Below are 18,904 nucleotides of genomic sequence, written 5' to 3'. Positions count from 1 at the left end.
CTGCTCCGTCTCATTCCCTCAAGTTGGGAGAGGATCAGCATGTTGGCCTGTAGTTGGACCTCAGTAATGGAACACCTAAAAAAATGAGCTCACTTGAGTTGTGCCGCCTTAAAATGATATGACACAGTTGCTTGGATTTCTGAAAAGTATAGCGGTAATTGTCTGGATCCTGATGCTGTAGGTACTGTCACAGAGTGATAAAATGGAACATGAATAATAGACTGAACTTCATTATTTCAATGGCATTACAAGAGTTCCTGATATTGACCTAAATAGGGCTGCCACAAACGACACGTCGACTAATCGCCTGAGCACGATACGTCATCAAAAGCGGAAGTGAGCGCGCAATGCAACAGAAATCACCGTCCGAGTGGAGCGCGGAACACGCATGGACATCCGCGCTGTATCGTGCATATATAGTATATGCATATATTATATACGCACAATACAGCGTGGACATCCGCGTTTACGATACAGCGCGGACATCCGCGCCGCATCGTGCATATACTATATATGCACGATACAGCGCGGATGTACATGCGTGTTCCGCGCTCCACTCGGACGGTGATTTCCGTTGCATTGCGCGCTTACTTCCGCTTTTGATGACGTATCGTGCTCAGGCGATTCGTCGACGCGTCGTTTGTGGCAGCCCTAGACCTAAATGGATGGATGGTGGATTCAGTATTGGGAGGCGAGCCACACGTTTGTTTTTAGCAGAATGGCCAACAGCATTCACCATGTCCCAGTGAAGCCTGGTGTGTGCACTTATCAAAGCTGTGGCTGTGTTGGCGTAAGTTCCTTTTGTTAGTTAAACTTCTGGCTTTGTGTTTTGGTCACGTGGCTTGTAGGGTTCCTTCTCTAAATGACTCATTCCTGCCTCCCGTCACTCATTCCTCTGTATCCTTCACACTGCAGGTGTCCTCTCCCGCTCTCTGTCCTCTTCGTCCTCTTCGCTGGACTCTCGTCATGGCCCGGGTAGCCGACCTCGTCCACTGCTAAGACAACGCCTCCCCGCTAGGCAGCGACGGGAGCGAGTTTCCACGAGTCCCAGAATGACGCCCTCACCGGCGCTCCGCTCTTCTACAGGCACCACAGCACTAACTGCTGCAGGTCTCATTATGACACTTTATATACTGCATGCTCTTAATCAGGGGTGTCCAACATGCAGCCCGCGGGCCAAAACCGGCCCACCAGAGGGTCCAATCCGGCCCACTGGACAACTTTGATAAGTGTAAAAATTACAGAGAAACTGCAGTTTGTAAATTTGTAAAACTATAAATTTACAATAATTTCTAGGCTAAGAGAATTTTTTTGATCATAAATTAAAATACTAGGTTGCTCATAGTTCTTTTGTCATTTTGTGTGTTATGTTTGGAACATTTTATCTTGTTTTTGTTGTTTTTTGTCTTTTGTCTGACTTGTTATTTTTCTTTCATTTTTGTCGTTTTGTTTCTCGTTTTTGTCGATTTGTGTTAGTCTCGCTTGTGTTTTTTGTCTAATTTTTGTGTTTTGCTTTATTCATTGTTTTGTGTATTGTTAGTGTTGTTTTGTTTCACGCTTTTGTCATTTCTTTCGTTTGTCCATTTTTTGTCACTCTTTGTCAGTTTTTTTGTCACTTTTTTGTTTTGTTTCATGTCATTTGTCTCGTTTTTTTGTCATTTTGTTTCTCGCTTTTTTCGCTTTGCGTCTCATTTTTGCAATATTTTGTTTTGTTGTTGTTTTTTGTCTTTTTTAAAGTACAATATATATTTTTCCGTTCCATATGCCAGTGACTAAATGTTGTGTTCCTTTGTAAACTCTGTGATCTGTAGGTTGTAATGTGTAAATGAAAAACTGAGGCATAATGTTATTGAAATTGAATTTCTTTTTCTTAAGAAATTTCAGTTTGTTCATAATGTTTTGTAGAAAGATAGTTCCTTAAATGTGAATATTTTCAGAATGTACTTTTTTGCACAAAAACTAAGGAAAAATTGGGAATTGTGGTTATTTATAGGTTATTATGCTGTGATTTTACTGGTCCGGATCACTGGAGATCAAACTGGGATGTATGTGGCCCCTGAACTAGAATGAGTTTGACACCCCTGGTTTTAATACTGACTGAATGAAGCGGTTTATTTCAAGATGTTCCTGTCATCATCTTCATGTAATTATGTCAGATTGACAGAAATAATTTTTCCAGGAGAGAAACATTTCTGTTCATCTCCCTCTCAGGTCTTCGAAGCCGAACTCCCTCAGGTAGCAGCTCCTTGTGTGAGGGCTCTGAGGTGCGAATAGGGGAGAGGGTCCTGGTGGTGGGTCAGAGAACTGGTGTGGTCCAGTTCTATGGAAAGACCAGCTTTGCTCCAGGTCAGTCGTCACTCGTCACATGCTTGAATCATTAAGATGAGTTATTCAGCTCAATTTATCTGAAAACATGCAGCCTGAAGTCTCCTGAAAAGAGTAAGTTTTAAACTGCTGTGAACTGGATTATTTATTACTGTGAAAGATAAAAGAAAATACTTGGGGAAATGCTTATTAAAGTCACATTTTTTAATGTTTTATATCCTACAGTTCAATTTAACACAATATTGTATTGTCTGTAGCAAGCAGGGATACTGATTCAGTAGGTTTGAGAGCTTACTTCATAAAATGGTTTTAGGGTTCAGCAGATAAAAGCATGAGGGTTCAAGGAGACTAAACTCAAGAAAAGGTCCAAACATATCAGTGTTGGGTATACCGCACCTTGGGTTGGGGAAAAACTTGAACAAAAAAAACTTCAAAGCCTACCTAAAACATTCATTGTCTTTTTAATAAATCATGTCTGCCTTTACTTTGCTGTTTTTAGAGCTAACATAAAGACTTGGTTTTACTACAGTTTTCTGGAATGTTCCTGAACATATCCTAAGATTTATAGTCAGGCAGTAAGCTGGAGAGCTAGTGGTTTCTGTCCAAATAAATCCTAATGATTGCACCGCTCAGGTAACCTTGTGATCATAGAACTAAAAGAAATTCTTTTGAGTCTTCAAGGAAAATACACATTAATGACTCAAGAAGCATAGCTACAGAAAATTGGCGGGCTTCATTCTTAACTTAACAAAAAGATTATTGTTCATTTTCAAGGTTGAGTTTTTTGGTTCCACAACAGTCGTCTTCTGTTAGATAATATGAATGAATGACCTGTTTTTGAGAGATCATTGTCTATTGATTTCTAGTAAGAAATGTGAAAACTTGAAATGTAATTGTTCATCTTAAATTCTGTATATTGGGACATTGTGGACAAAGAGATACAGTGAAGCTCTGCTAAGCTCTTCACTTTCGTCTTACAAGAACTCCATTCAACTCCAGTTACAAGTTACTGCAGTGGAAAACCTTAAGTTGGACAGACAACATACTTTGAAAAATTAGATTCAAAAAAGCTGCTGCTGAGCAAAAGCCATTGAAACCCAAACAGAAAATAGCTCACAGTAATCATTAATATTTACGCAGTAGTTCTGCCCAGGCATCAGCCATGTATGAATAAATAGTAGTGTATCTTGCACCACTGAGAATCACGTTTGAAGGGATTTCAGTCTTAAGTTTCCTTTGATAGTCTTAAATCAGTGTTAGGAATGCTCTGTTATCTCAGCCTCAGTGAGAACTGTACCTCTATACCAAAGGCAAAAGCAGCTCTTCTTGCTGAAACTTCACAGTAAAGTCACTGCTTTTGAACATTCTGTCTATATCTTAATTTGGCACTTGCAAGGTGTCTGAGTAGTCATAAAGAGAAAGAAGAAAGATGCTCAGAATTTAGTCTCTTCTTCACATAAAGATTAGCATCATTTTACAGGAAAGTGACTGAAAGTTAAAGAGCTAAACAGTTATTTATGCAGGAAGCTAGAGTGGCGTACAGTGAAATGTTGGCTGTGCTTAATTGAGATGTAAAGCAAACACCAGCTGACATGGAAAGATGGGAAGCTGTAGTGTAACAGTGTTGTTGGTTGAAAGGCTTTCTCTTCTGGAGAAAGTGTGATGATATTTAGCCAGTTAGCTTGTTTAGATGGTTTGCATGTGCCAGATTTACCCTCCCTCTCGCTCCTAGTGCCAACTTTACCCCATTTCCTCTCCTATTTTCTCCATTCTGTGCACGAGCTCCAGCATACACAGGACATGCTGAAACAGTGTTGTATGGATCTATCTGATCCACTTTGTGTTTTCTTATTTATAGACAGAGCTTTGTACGAACACTGGATTTTTTTTGGTGCAGACACAGAATAGACAAACCTTAACCCCTTGATGCCGATTGTGGTGAATTCGCAACGTACTACTTTCATTCAGACTGCAGCCGAGACAGCGTATCCATTCCCCCAGTGCCGGTTTGTGCATATTCAGTACGTACCTAGGAACCTTTTGCAAGCACTGGTTTGTCGTAGGACCGGTTGGAGTGGACCTAAATTATTATATATCTGTTATTATTTTTATATATCTGTTATATGTGTAATAGACAAATTAACACTCTCCACTTAATTTAACATCAGCAGGAAAGCAAAAACACAAATTTTTTTTTTGCATAATTGCAAATAAATTCAGGCATCAAGGGCTTAAGGAGATAAACTCTAGATGTGTTTAAATAATGCATTTTTTATGCATCTTGAAGTATCTCAATAGTAAATGTTAATTTCAAAGTTTTGTTTGCTTCCTCGAGTTTTTTTTTTTTTTTTTTAAGCAAAAAATGTTTTTGTTTCTGACCTCTTATACTTACTTCATTATAGCCATGCAAAAGGTAGCCTGACGGCACATATTTCACATGAGCTTGTGAAACTTTTTGTGACATTTCTAAAGTTCACCTCAAATTAGTTTCATTTGAAGCTACTTGACAAAGTGTATCGTATCAGAATCACTTACTCTACCGTGAATGTGAGCACAGTGAAATAGGAATTTTGAATGTTTCGTTGACATTTACAAGACGGATAGTTTTCCATTTACTCTCTCTTCCTGTCTTGATCAGCTTGCTCCCCTCAAATCCAAATTAGTCACTTTCTCCCACTCTGCTCCATGGTACACCCCCGAACTCCACCGCATGAAAGCCCATAAACGACAGCTGGAACGTCTTGTCAAGAAAACAAACCTGACAGTTCACCGTCAAGCCTACTCCGACTTCCTCCAACAATACAAAGACGCCCTGAAATCTGCACGGTCCACTTTCTACTCTGACCTGATCAATACCAGCTCCAACAACCCCAAGTCCCTCTTCTCAACTGTCAATAAACTCCTTGCCCCCCCGGACACCGTCTCAAACTCGTTCACCACTGACAAGTGCAACCTATTCCTCTCTTTTTTCCATAACAAAATCATCTCCATCCACAGCAGCCTTGTCACCTCTCCCACCTCACTTGATCCCCCCTCTCCTCCACCAAACCCTCTGAACTTTCCCCCCCTGGCCCACTTCTCGCCCGTTTCCCCCCTGGACCTGCCCAAATTCATCACTGGAACTAAAAACTCCACATCCTGCCTGGACCCCATCCCCACTGACCTCCTCAAAAACTGCCTCCCTGTTATCTCCCCCCTCATCTCTAACATCATCAACACTTCCCTCAGTACTGGCTGTGTCCCCTCACCCCTCAAGCTCGCCTCTGTCTCCCCCATCCTCAAAAAACCTGGTTTGGATCCAACCTCCCCTCACAACTTCCGGCCCATCTCCAACCTCCCCTTCTTATCCAAAACATTAGAACGTGTCGTCGCTGCCCAGTTGAAAACTCATCTCACCTCCAACAACCTGTATGAAACCTTTCAATCCGGATTCCGCTCTCATCACAGCACTGAAACTGCTCTCCTCAAGGTCACCAACGATCTCCTCCTCTCCTCAGACTCTGGACAAGTCACCATCCTCATTCTTCTCGACCTCTCTGCAGCATTTGACACAATCAATCACTCCATCCTCCTGTCCCGCCTTCAATCCTCCATTAACATCACCGGCACCGCCCTCACCTGGTTCACATCATATCTCACAAATCGACAACAATTCATCAAGGTCAACAACTGCACATCCGCCACCGCCCCCCTGTCCCATGGTGTCCCTCAAGGATCGGTCCTTGGCCCCCTCCTCTTTATCCTGTACCTCCTCCCCCTCGGCAACATCATCCGCCGCCACAACCTACACTTCCATTGCTACGCCGACGATATCCAACTCTACATCTCCACCAACACCACCGCCACCACCACCCTCCCCTCTCTCTCCAGCTGCTTGGCCGACATTAAATCCTGGATGAGGAAAAATTTTCTCCTGCTAAACTGCGACAAGACTGATCTCATCTTTATTGGACCTAAATCACTCACACCATTTCCCCACCCCCCCATTACCATTGATAACACCACCCTATCTCCTTCTGCTCACATCCGCAACCTCGGTGTGATATTTGACAGCAACCTCACTTTTGAACCCCACATTAATCAGATCACCAAAACTGCCTATTTCCATCTCCGCAACATCGCCCGTCTCCGCCCCTTCCTCTCCTTCTCAGCCGCTGAAACCCTCATTCATGCCTTCGTCACTTCCCGCCTTGACTACTGCAATAGCATTCTCTTCGGCTCCACCTCCAAAGTTCTCAATAAACTTCAACTCATTCAAAACTCTGCTGCCCGACTCCTCACCCGAACCTGTTCTCACGACCATATCACCCCCGTCCTGCAGAACCTCCATTGGCTCCCCATTTCACACCGCATCCAGTACAAACTGCTTCTCCTCACCTTCAAGTCCATCCATAATCTTGCCCCCTCTTACCTTACCGATTTGCTCCTCCCCTACACCCCCCCCAGGAATCTCCGCTCCTCCCACACAAACCTCCTTTCCATCCCGCACAGGACCAGCCGGCGACATTGGGGGGACAGAGCCTTCGCCATTGCCGCCCCCACACTCTGGAACTCACTCCCCCATGCCCTCCGTGACTGCACCAACCTCACCACATTTAAATCCCTTTTAAAGACTCACCTTTTTAGATCTGCTTTCCTTAAGTGATTCTGTATTTTATCTTGAACTTGTTTTACTATCTATTGATTTTAATTAACAGTTTTGTTTTATCTTATTGTATTTTATGTACAGCGTCTTTGAGTTTTTGGAAAAGCGCTTTATAAATAAAATTTATTATAAATAAAATTTATTATTATTATTATTATTATTTTATTATTATTTAGAGAACTTGTTATTGTTAACTAGTACCGCCCTTTCTGAAGCTGTGTTTTTATCAACAGCTGAGGGCTCTGTTGTGTACAGCTATTGTCTATTCAGCAAACATAAATTTTGATGCTAACACATCTGATAAGTTGCCAACATTAAGTTAGTTATACATAGCTTTCTTTACTCGCGTCTTTTTAAAGGTGCATGCCTCATTCACATTTGATATCCAATTTTACGTAGTCCCTTGACAGTTTTTTTTTTTTTTTTTTTGGTTTCTGGTCTGTCTTTCTGCCTGTGCAGGACTCTGGTTGGGCGTTGAACTGGACAAGCCAAGTGGTAAAAATGATGGCTCAGTGGGAGGAGTGAGATACTTCAGCTGCCCACCCAAACATGGAGTCTTTGCTCCTCCCTCTCGTGTTCAAAGGTGAGTGCAGGCCCCTTAAGGTAGTTACAATTCTCCACTAATGATTAATGGACCCTTTTGGTGTTTTGCCAGTGGTGATCCACAGAAGTAAAAACAGATTTGTCAAACAGGTATCTGTAATAAATTCTTTAAAGTTCAGAGCAGATTTGACAATATGAATTTGACAATAGGCCTTGAAAACCCTGAGGTTGCATTTCATTGCCCTCATCAATACATCTGATGGCACTAATGAGTTCTTCTGACAGTGTCATTTGTGTGAGTGCTGATATATTTGATTTTGCCCTCTGTGCGGCAACCAGTGCTCCTCTGTCCTGGTGATTAACTAGAGTCAGAGTTGTCAAACGTGAAGCCCGAGGCCGTCGCACAGCATGACTTCTCAATTTAATGTGGCACCTGGTAATGAGCCAGACGCCTTCATCGCTGCTTTTAAATATGGATTATAGATAATGGGTGTGTGGGGGAGGTAATATTTAAACAGCACAGTATGGAATATGTCAGTAGGACTGTACCTTAAAATATTGTTTGCCATTTAAGTGAATAGCTGATTTGTATTTTTTAAATTTATTTTATTTTTTTATTGATATGTTCCCACTGTGTGATAAGCTTGTGGTTACCTTCATATTATACTGTTGAGATTGCAAGTGAACTGCAGATGTACAACACAAATCATGAGTTTGGCAGCCTGTGAGTCATGTTAATAAGTGTGTTACTACTCTATATTCTAATGCAGTGATGAGAACTTAAAGGTACGAATTGATTCAAACGTATATTCATTGTTTTCTCTACAGGCATAGGAGATAAAACGATTATCACAAAAAAGCTGCGGTTGTGTTAACTTAGATAAAGTAATAATAAAAGATAAAGTATTTCCAATAAATAAAGAAAACATAAACAATCTTTGACATTGATACAGGTGGACCATACATAACTCAGAAGCAGCATCCAGGTATTGTACATTCTGCCCCCAAGTAATATACGGTGAGATGTGCTGCATAATGTACGTCTTTAATTGCAGCCTTTGCGACTTTCCTTGCAGCTTCAGTTTAAAATTAGTTGAACTACGCTTCAAAACAGTTTACCACTTGAACAAAATAAGAAAAGCACTGAGAGAGCGCAGTACTGAGCCAAGGCTGCTCAGTCATCGTATGATATCTGATGGATGATAGCTTTACAAAATGTGTGGTCGGCAGCGGTGGATTTGTTGTAGGATCACAATCATGTGATCATCAGCAGGCAGCTGATGTAGTGTTCACTTGTTGTCATGGTTACAGTGACACCATGCTGCCATCTGGCAATGATACAGAAATCTTTAACAAATCCGTGGATCCAGACTATAAGCCACATCACTGCCAAAATCGCATCACTTGGTCCTTGTGTCATTTCTGACCTTCACTGAAAATTTCATCCAAATCCATTGGTCTGTTTTTGAGTAATGTTGTGAACAGACAGGCAGACAGACAAACCAACATTGATTGTCGCATAACTCCTCTGTGTTCCTTGGCGGACTAATAAGCAATATACAAGTATGTAAAGACCGATTTTCATGATGTTTCATTTCTGATAAATATATTCTAATTTGCCAGGATGTTTCTATGCATGTAGTTATAATTGAGTTTACTGGAGTCACTGAATATATTTGGAATAATTGCAGCAACTTCATTTCCAACCAAGTGTCTGAAATTTTGATTAGTAGCCTATTAATTTTGTTTTGACCTGGCATGAAGTGATACAACAGTATTTTGAATTTAGTTCGGATACAGACATAACATGCACAATGGTCCATTTCAGAAACGTGAGACTCCAATCAAAATATCTGCTGAGCTAAAATACACTTGTTTCTTGCGGTGTCTAATCAGACTCTGAGGAAGCCCTGATGTGTGCAGCCTTTTCTGGTCATGCATTGAAACATGCACCCCCTTGCCAGACATACAATTACAGTAAACAGAAAGCAGAAAATCTGAATTACATACATTACAGTTCGATGTGTTTTAGAATTCAACTGTGATGTCTGTAATAATATGTATGTATGCAAGGAAATAGTAATTTATCAGTCATGACCTGAGTTTGAAAAAAAATGTGATAGTTCAGACTGCTCTAAAAAATATTAATGGACTTTTGAAGAGCTATTCGACAGATGGGACATTTTAATTTCTACTTGAAAGTTCTGTAGAAAACAGCAACATTTTAAAGTCTTGTTTTGATATTTGAGCAAATGAGATGCTTGATTTTGTAGTTTCAAATGATGTGCATATTACACAGTAGATCCACAACCACTTCTCTGGAGGGTAATATTAGAGCCCTATTTTGGGAATGTAAAAAAGCAGATTTTAAAAATATATATCTAAAAGCTCACTTTGTCTTGCCTAATAATCACTCTGTTGCAGAGAAGTGGCCCACCACCAGCTATACTGGTCGTATGTCAAACATAGAGATCATGGGTGACAATATTAAGGAAAATCAATTCTGTTAGGGTAAAAATAAGAACTTTAGATCTCCTTTGAATATATTTTCAGAGTCCTTAGAGCTCTACTGGAGTGATGAACAGCGTTGTTATGAATTTGGGATTTTGATTGTTGTGATTGAGTGCTAGACATCATGCTGCTCCAACATCCTCCTGTACTGTTGAATTAGGCTGAGACACAGTGACTGTGAAAGGTTTTCTTTATGTCTCATCAAGAGTCATCATTTTGATACCAATTTTCCAGATCTTCCATTATACAGAGCTTTTAGCTAAGCTATGTCAGAACTTACTGCAGTTTGAATACACTAAACTAAACCTTACAACAGCATAGTTTTGGAGTTTCCCCTTACAGACTGGTTACCTGTTGTACCACAATATCTGTATTGATCCAATGTAGCATAGTGATGCATTGTTAAAACAACAGCCTACATCTCGGTGAGCAAAATCCAGTCCTCCTATACAGTGTGGTAAAAAAGTATACAGACATCTTCTATTTTTGTATATTTGTCACACTTAAATGTTTCAGACCATCAAACTGAATTTAATATTAAACAAAGATGATAAAAGAAAACACAAACTGCAGTATATAAATGTTGATTTCATTTATTGAAGAAAAAATGCTGTCTAGACGCACCTTGCCCTATGTGATAAATTAATTGGCCCCTGAGCTACCAATCTACCAAATTTATTTTGCAGTTGGGTTCAGTTTCACCAGCCACACTTAATTACTGCCAGGCTTGTTGAATCTAAACAACAAGACTGATAGATTTCAGTGACTGGAAAGAGTTACAAATCCATGGCTGAGGCTCTGGGATTCCAGTGAACCACAGTGAGAGACTTTACCCACAAATAGAGAACATACATGGGGCTGCCTTTAAAGTATGTATGCTATGCAAAGGATGTACTGCTTTGTGTGGGTTGTTTTGTGTTAAATATGAGCAGTGTCTTTTATTCATTTAGTTTATGGTTTGTCAGACTTGGTAAACTCCACCTAAACCTTCCTTTTTTACTGCTCCATTTTGTTTTTGACCCATTTTTGCTTTAACCCTCGTGTTGTCCTGCGGGTTTGAAAATGTGGGGAAAAAAATAGGTTTTCACAGTGAAACAGTGATTTTTTTGTGAATGTTCTTCAAGAAAATATCAGAAGTTGTACTGATATATATGTAATCACTTTAGATATTTTTAGGATTTTTTTGGAAGATTTTTACTCATTTTCTAAAAAATATTTACAAGAATTTTCTTGCCAAATTTGGGGGATTTTTAAAAAAAATAAAACTTTTAAGGGAAACTTTTAAGGAATTATTGGAATTTTCTTCCTGAAAGTTTTGCAAATTTTCAGAAATTTGGGGATTTTTTTGCTAAATTTTTGGATTTTTTTCAGACAAGAAAACAATATTTTTTGGTGCCCATAGATGAGGACAACAGGAGGGTTAAGTAATGCAGTCATAGGAACCACTTTGACTTGGTTAAATGTGACATGAACAAATGGAGGCCTTGTTTTTGTACATCAAGTCAAGCTTCCTTGCTAAACAGAAATTTTGACTCTGCAGATGTATCAAGTGGCTAATTTATTGTTAAATCCTGGAGACAAGAAAACTGTTGTCTGATATACATATATACAAACCATTTAATTCTTCATTGTCAGACATCCTTTTGATTCTGCTTCCCTTTTTTTTTTTTTGCAAATGGATAAAACCTGTCGACCTTTTTATTGGATGGCACAATGCCTCGAGTGTTTAATGCGTGTCATAGCTGAATAAAAGCCATTATAGTTTAAAAAGCAGTTGACATCTAAAGTACCAAATGTGTTTTTGTAAAGACGAGTGGGTCACCAGAATTGAAGGAGTGCTGGTTAAATTAACACATTCCACCTTTATTTCTAAGTATAATTAGTCTCTCCTCCTTCATTTGCCACTTGTGGTTGGTCTCAATGCAGCTTTGCCTGTCTTCTTCCCATATCTTCATTGCTCCCATTATTTTCTTGTTTCTCTTTTTTATTAAACCTCTGTTTGTCTTCTGTGAGATAAAAGCATGCTTTTGGGAAGTCGGCCTCTTGCTTTTCTTGCCATCCCGTATTCATGCAGTTTTTGTTTAGGTTTTTTTTTTCCCCTAATTAAACCTGGGGTTCAGGGTGTACTCAGCAGAGCACATACTTCCCTGCTGCCTATTGATCAGTATCACTCCCTCTCCATCCAGGAGCTTGCTTTTCCGTCTCTTTTTTTCCCTGTCAGCAACAATCACAACCCATTAGCTAAACAAACGCCCCCCCCTCCCACACACACTTTGTTTTTGTTGCGCTACCCCACTATTCTCATCCCACAGAAAACAAAAGAACCCTTTTTCTGCTTTTGCTCATTTCTCAGTATTGACACTTTGCCTCCTAATAGCTTCCTGAGTTGTAATGTAATTATTAACGATATTTAGTGGCTTCAGAAAACATCAATGAGCAGGTCAGGCAGTGGAGGTCTTTTTTCATTTGAGCTGTTAAAAGAGAAACAATCATCAGAAGCAGACCCAGTCGACTCCGTGTGTGGCGGTATTTAATGAATTTTCAGTGGACATTGTAATCTATATCGCTGACTGAAATAAACTCAGGACCATTGTCAGTAGAGGTTTTTCAGAGTGGATTGTCTCATTCTGTAAAAGCTCTACAAGGACACTTACAAGTTTCTTTTTTCCTCACAGGATCCATGGATCTGTTGATTGCCTGTCAGAGCTCACTTCCTCACGCCTCAGTCATCCTTTCACTGGTGAGAATTCTGCCTTTATTGCAAGCTTTGACTGGGATTTATTTGAAATGTGACTTGGCATTTATTATTCTGTGAGTGCTTGTGAAGTCATTCTTATGCAAGTGTCTCAGTGGGAGCACTTGACTCTTATGATTGCTGTGCAGGGACAATTCGTCGCAGTTTCAGCACATCAACGGCCATCGCCACTGCCAAGGATACGAGCAGACGAAGCGCCGTTAACAGGTGTGTCTCTCTTCTCCTAACATCCCTCACATTTCTACCTCCCCAAGCTTTTCAGTTCCATCCTAATCCCCTGCAGCAGTGACAGAATCAATACTGATAAGAAGCAGTGGTATTAGTCAGCAAAAGGTTCCTTTTTTAAATGGCCAGTGCATGATTGTGGGTATAATGAGAGAAAGCAGGGAATTGAAGATCAATCCCTCAAACACCGAGCTCCCATGAATCTCCTACTTACTTTTGATGTATTCTTTCACACTGCATACTTCTTCTCATAAATCTTTCTTGGTGTTTTTTTCTTTTTTTTCCTGTGCTGCTACAAACAAACCAACGAAACAAAAATAGGAGTCGTTCCAATCCTCCCCGCCGACGCTGGAGCACCCTGAGCGGCGGTAGTGGCAGTATTCCTGGAAGCACGACAGGGTCGAGTCCCTCACCCGGTTCTGACGGACAGGTCCGCCTCCATGTGGGCATGCAGGTCCTCCTGAGCAGCGCCAATGAGATGGCGTTCATCCGTTACCTGGGCACAGCAGACTTTGCCCCAGGCCTTTGGCTGGGTCTGGAGCTGCGAAACTCCAAGGGCAAGAACGATGGCTCTGTGGGCGGGCGCCGCTACTTCACCTGTCGACCTGGCCACGGCGTGCTGGTCCGTCCCAGCCGCGTCACCTATCGTGGCATTAACGGTGCACGCTTGGTGAATGAAAGCTGCTAAGGCCTAGAGCAGGGGTGTCAAACTCATTCTAGATCAGGTTCCACAGTCGGCCCAATTTGAGCTCCAGTGGACCGGACCAGTAAAATCAGAGCATAATAACCTATAAATAACAACAACTCCAAATGTTTCCTTTGTTTTAGTGCAAAAAAGTACATTCTGAAAATATTCACATTTAAGGAACTACCTTTTTACAAAACATCATGGACAAACTGAAATTTCTTAAGAAAAAAAATAAATTTAATTTCTGCAACATTCAGCCTCAGTTTATCATTTCCACATTACAGCTTCCAGATCACAGAGTGTCTACAAAGGAACACAACATTTAGTCACAGCTGTCTGGAACTGAATGATCTAGTATTTTACTTTATGATCAAAGTGACAAAAGTCAGACAAAAAAACAACAAAAACAAGACAAAATGCTTAAAAAAATCTGATGCAAAATGACAAAAACGGGACACAAAACACCAAAAAAATGAGACAACATGAAACAAAAAAAGACAAAAAAGTTACAAAGTGACAAAAAAAACAGACAAACGACAAAAACGAGACAAAAATATTATACAAATGACACAAACAAGAACAAAAATGACAGAAGCGAGAAACAAAGCAACAAAAAAGTACACGGCACAAGCAAGACAAAAAAACCCACAAAACAACAAAAATGATACAAAACATCAATAAAGCAAAACACAAAATGACAAAAATAAGACAGAAAACACAAGCGAAACTAAAAGGAGACACAAAACGACAAAAATGAGAAAAAGACAAACATGAGACAAATGACAAAAGTGAGACAAAAAAAACACAACTTGTCATGGTCTAGAAATTATTTTTAAATCTACAAATTTACAAATTGCAGTTAATGTCTACTCTGTGATTTTTACACTTTACAAAGTCATCCAGCGGGCCGGGTTGAACCCTCCGGAGGGCCAAGTTTGGCCCGTGGGCCGCATGTTTGACACCTCTGGCCTAGACGAAGTGGAGGGCGTGGGTGGGTTTTAACCTTGTGTTTATGATGCACTTAAAGCAGGAGTTTTAAGTTTAAACTTCTCTATCTTTTTGCATTGCGCATTAACAAATCTCTCATTCATGAACTCAGTCCTCTGTACTGTTCAGAGGTAAAACCACTTACTAAGTGTGGTATTTCTTTTTAAATTTACGGGACAAAAATGCACTTTATGAATTTGTTAACAAAGCTTGTTTTGGCATTGTGTGTGTGTGTGTGTGGGGGGGTGTCTTAATTAGACATAAAACACTGCACTGCTTTTAATCTGATTGCACTAACAAACATCAATATGATAGATTAGGATAAGATAAAATAGATGATATGGATGTGCACACATGCAAAAACTATTTCTATACCCAAAGCTAATATTGATTACGTCAAGTGAGATTGTCTGCCCACCAGCCAGGACACAGGAGGAGGGGATGTGGTCGGAGATGTGTCCAGAGTCACAGAACATGTTGTCCATCCGCTCACAGCACTGTGCTATGCTGAAGGACTGGACATTTTGGAGGCAGGAGAGCTGCCAGAGCCTCCTCCGTGTTTCTGTCCTCTGCTTCCTGCAGCTGCTGTGCTCATGTGTTTGGAGTACGGCGGTGCACTGGGAGGGCTGGCAGACGGCTGCAACCTCTGGTCCTCCTCCAGCATCTTTTGCTAATGTAGTCTGCAGTCGAACCAAAAGTGAGCATGCGTTTATGCGAGAGGGTGCGCATGCATGTGTATGTTAATTAAAGCACTTTTAAACAGAGACTGATTTTTACCAGAGTTGTCTTATTACTTAGATAATTGACGGATGTTGAATCACAACTGGATTTTCACTTTATGAGTCAGTATGAATTAAGTAGGATTTAATTAAGCTCAGACCTCCATCAGCCTCCTTTAAAATGTAACTGCAACAGACGTTGTTTCCTGCTGTACATCAGTCTCTGTCACAGGCTGTCTATTAAGTTGACACAGATGAATGATGGTGATACCGTGTCATGGCAGAGCAAAAATACTACCTATTACCCAGTGGGATATGATTCCATTGCTTGGAACAGACTGACACTGTTGAGGCAGTGATGGAATTTAGACATAATATCACATCAAATCAGAAATTGAAGGTTTGCGTCATAAGTGCTTTAACTTCAGTTGGGAACACACTTGATGAGCGAAAGCCTCATTTTAAACCTGATTTGTCCACGGTGACTGTCTTTTACATTTATTTTTTCCAGAATTGTGGAAAGTTTCGTTAGCTTCGCTGTGACTGACTGAGAATTCAAACCTTTTCTCCTTCTGACTGAGTATTAGATCTGTCAGAGCTGTCACTGGCACATCTTCAGTTTTCATTATAGCCTGATGTTGGACAAATCTCACTGTGATTCTGTACTTTAAACCGGTTACTATCATCCTGAATTGGGTAATTTGCAAATTGGGACGTTAGGAGTTTAGAAATCTTCTTGTGTGTTCCCAGCTTTGGTAGCAACCTTTGAGTAAAGTCATGTCATTACATTTGTTGGATGGGTCATAACTGTATTTGATGCTTAAAGCAGCTTGACGCAGGAAATATGCAGTGCTGAAGTTTAAAGAATAGAGTTTGTGATCCGATTAGCGGCGACTCGACAGACAACAAGTAATTGATTGTGCATGTGGGAAACAGGTCCAGTATTCAGTAAAACACTCATGTACCGTCCAGTGAGGGGAGTGGACCACAACAGTAGCTGTAGAATCTCCTGTGGCCTTCCCTCATTGATCTGTCTGCTCAGGCCCTCTGTGATTGAAAAGCAGCGGTGCTCAGAGCCCAAGGTTGTCAGAAATACCTGCCACAGATGAGATGAGGGAGTGGAAAAAAAGACGTCTTTCCAAATTCTTATTGAAACATTTCCATCAACACTTATTTTTCTTTAAAAGTAGCTTCTCGGTTACATTCAGGCCGACTCTTTGATGATTTCTGTAACATTTGTAAGTATTCCACATTTCACCTATAGATACTCTCATGGTTTGATGTATCTGCAGTCCTAAATGCTGCATGAGTGAATCTTAAACTGATTGGTATGAAAGTCATCTGGTTCTGGTTTCTTGTGTGTAATTATTTTCTTTATTCATGGATTTCATGATCTGTGTATTTGAAGAGTGGGAGTGTGACAGAAGGTTTTGGTCTGATGCATTTACATGCTGTATAAAACAACAGTATTTGTACAAACAATAAAAGATTCTATTATAATTTGACCACTTTTCTCTATGACTGTAATTTCTTTATTTTTTCAGCTGTGTGCTTTTGCTTGAGAGTGGTGGTTTTAATGACAAAGAGGTTTACCTGACGTTCTTGGATTGTATATAAAAAGCAGGAGAAAGGTGTCTTTAGGGACTAAAAGTGAAACGCCACAAGCACTTTGAAATGGTTACACGTCTGTTCACCTTCCGCCTGATTCCACCGGGGCTCATCTCCGTCAAAGCTTGAAAAAAGCCTGCTACTGCAGCGGCATTGTTTGCCTACCGCCAGCCTGGAAACAGAAATTTAAGTTTGAATAGCAATGACATACCCTATTATGCCATGATTGTGGAGCAAATAGATGTTTGAATGGTTGCTTTAAATTGTTTTCTATGCTTATTTTGCTTTTTTTTTTAGTTCAAACAGGAAGGAAAAAAAACACAAGGGAAAGGATCTGGTGAAGCAGCATTTATCTGTCTGAACTACTGACCAAAAGATTGATTCAAAGGTGAGATTGAGATGAAAATGCACCAAAAACTGTCTTTAGACATACATAGAAAGTTCTAGTAATGTCACATAAAGTATCTAAAGACACTTTTGTGATGACCAACATTTCTTTCATACTAGAAATCCTCATACAGTTTAGATGAGATGAAATAACTGAGACGTGATGAGAACTGTTGTAGTACATTCTTCACATCTCAGCCAGCACCTTGTCTAATGGCAGTTTGTCAAAAGTGGGAGAATAAAAACACCCAATGCAGTATAAAGACTGTAAAGTCTTCGTTTACCAGGGAAGGGAAATGGTTTAATGACTTAAAGAGGTTCAAGCAAAGTTTTGAGTGTCAGAGTTACAATTATGAGTTTCTAGCTTTTATATAGCCGTCATGTCAACATCAAAGTCAATTACTGGGGACATTTTATTCATTTTATTATTACATTATTACTTATGGGACTTAACAGAAAAATATACCTGAAAAACTAGCAGATATGGTTGCCTTACATCAGGCAATGACATTTGTTGAAACTATTTTAATGCACACTTTCTAAATTTTGTAATCACAAAATTGTCTTGATGTGAACTTTTATTGTTAACACCGGAAGCTGTTTGAATGGGAATCCTTTGTTGCGTTGGTATGTAGGGTGTTGCTCTGTAGGAGGAGAGCTTATGATCCGTTTGATCACAGCAGACTTAACCTAGGGGTGTCTAACTCATTTTAGTTCAGGTTCCACATTCAGCCCAGTTTGATCCCCAGTGGACCAGACCAGTAAAACCACAGCATAATAACCTATAAATAACCACAAGTCCGAATCTTTCCTTTGTTTAAGTGCAAAAAAGTACATTCTGAAAAAGTTCACATTTAAGGAATTGTTTTTTTTTTGCAAAACATTATGAACAACCTGAAATTTCTTAAGAAAAATAAATTCAATTTCAACAACATTCAGCCTCAGTTTATCATTTCCACATTACAACTTCCAGATCACAGAGTGTCTACAAAGGAACACAACATTTAGTCACAGCTATCTGGACTAAAGTATTTTACTGTATGATCAAAATTACAAAAAAATAACAAAAACAAGATAAAATATTACAAAATTGAGACACAAAATGACTAAAAATGAGATGAGACACAGAACACAACAAAAAATAGACAAAAAATTGGACAAAAAAGTTAGAAAGTGACAAAAAATGGACAAACAACACAAACGAGACAAAAAATGACAAAAGCGAGAAAACGACAAGAAACGAGACAAACAAAAAATAGATAACACAAGCAAGTCAAAAAGCACAAAGCGAGAAATATGAGAAAGCCACAAAAAATTTGACAAATGACAAAACAAAAACGAGGTGAAATGAGACAAATGACGCAAAACAAAACGAGACAAAAAAATTGCACTAAAAGTTAGAAAGCAACAAAAAAATTGACAAAAAATGACAAAAGCAAGAAACAAAAAGAAAAAATATGAGACAAATGACAAAAAAAGACAAAAAACAACAAAAACATGACAAAATATTA

The 18,904-nt window shown here is 39.7% G+C and overlaps 1 protein-coding gene across 4 annotated transcripts in view; it reads left to right on the top strand.

Moving 5' to 3' along the window:
- zgc:103755 (CAP-Gly domain-containing linker protein 4) overlaps positions 1–16,903 on the top strand; it is a 59,410-nt gene extending 42,507 nt beyond the window's left edge. For all 4 annotated transcript variants that reach the window (XM_055006048.1, XM_055006047.1, XM_055006049.1 and 1 more), the window contains 6 exons: positions 916–1,110; positions 2,212–2,346; positions 7,430–7,553; positions 12,700–12,764; positions 12,908–12,986; positions 13,326–16,903. In XM_055006048.1, the coding sequence (XP_054862023.1) occupies positions 916–1,110; positions 2,212–2,346; positions 7,430–7,553; positions 12,700–12,764; positions 12,908–12,986; positions 13,326–13,692 (965 nt within the window). In that variant the 3' untranslated portion in view covers positions 13,693–16,903. The remainder of the gene's footprint in view (positions 1–915; positions 1,111–2,211; positions 2,347–7,429; positions 7,554–12,699; positions 12,765–12,907; positions 12,987–13,325) is intronic.
- The last annotated feature ends 2,001 nt before the right edge of the window (positions 16,904–18,904 follow it).

The sequence above is a fragment of the Amphiprion ocellaris genome, chromosome 20, assembly GCF_022539595.1.
Source record: "Amphiprion ocellaris isolate individual 3 ecotype Okinawa chromosome 20, ASM2253959v1, whole genome shotgun sequence".
Taxonomy (NCBI): Eukaryota; Metazoa; Chordata; class Actinopteri; family Pomacentridae; genus Amphiprion; species Amphiprion ocellaris.
Note: the sequence above shows the minus strand (reverse complement) of the source record. Positions and strands in the feature narration are given on the sequence as shown.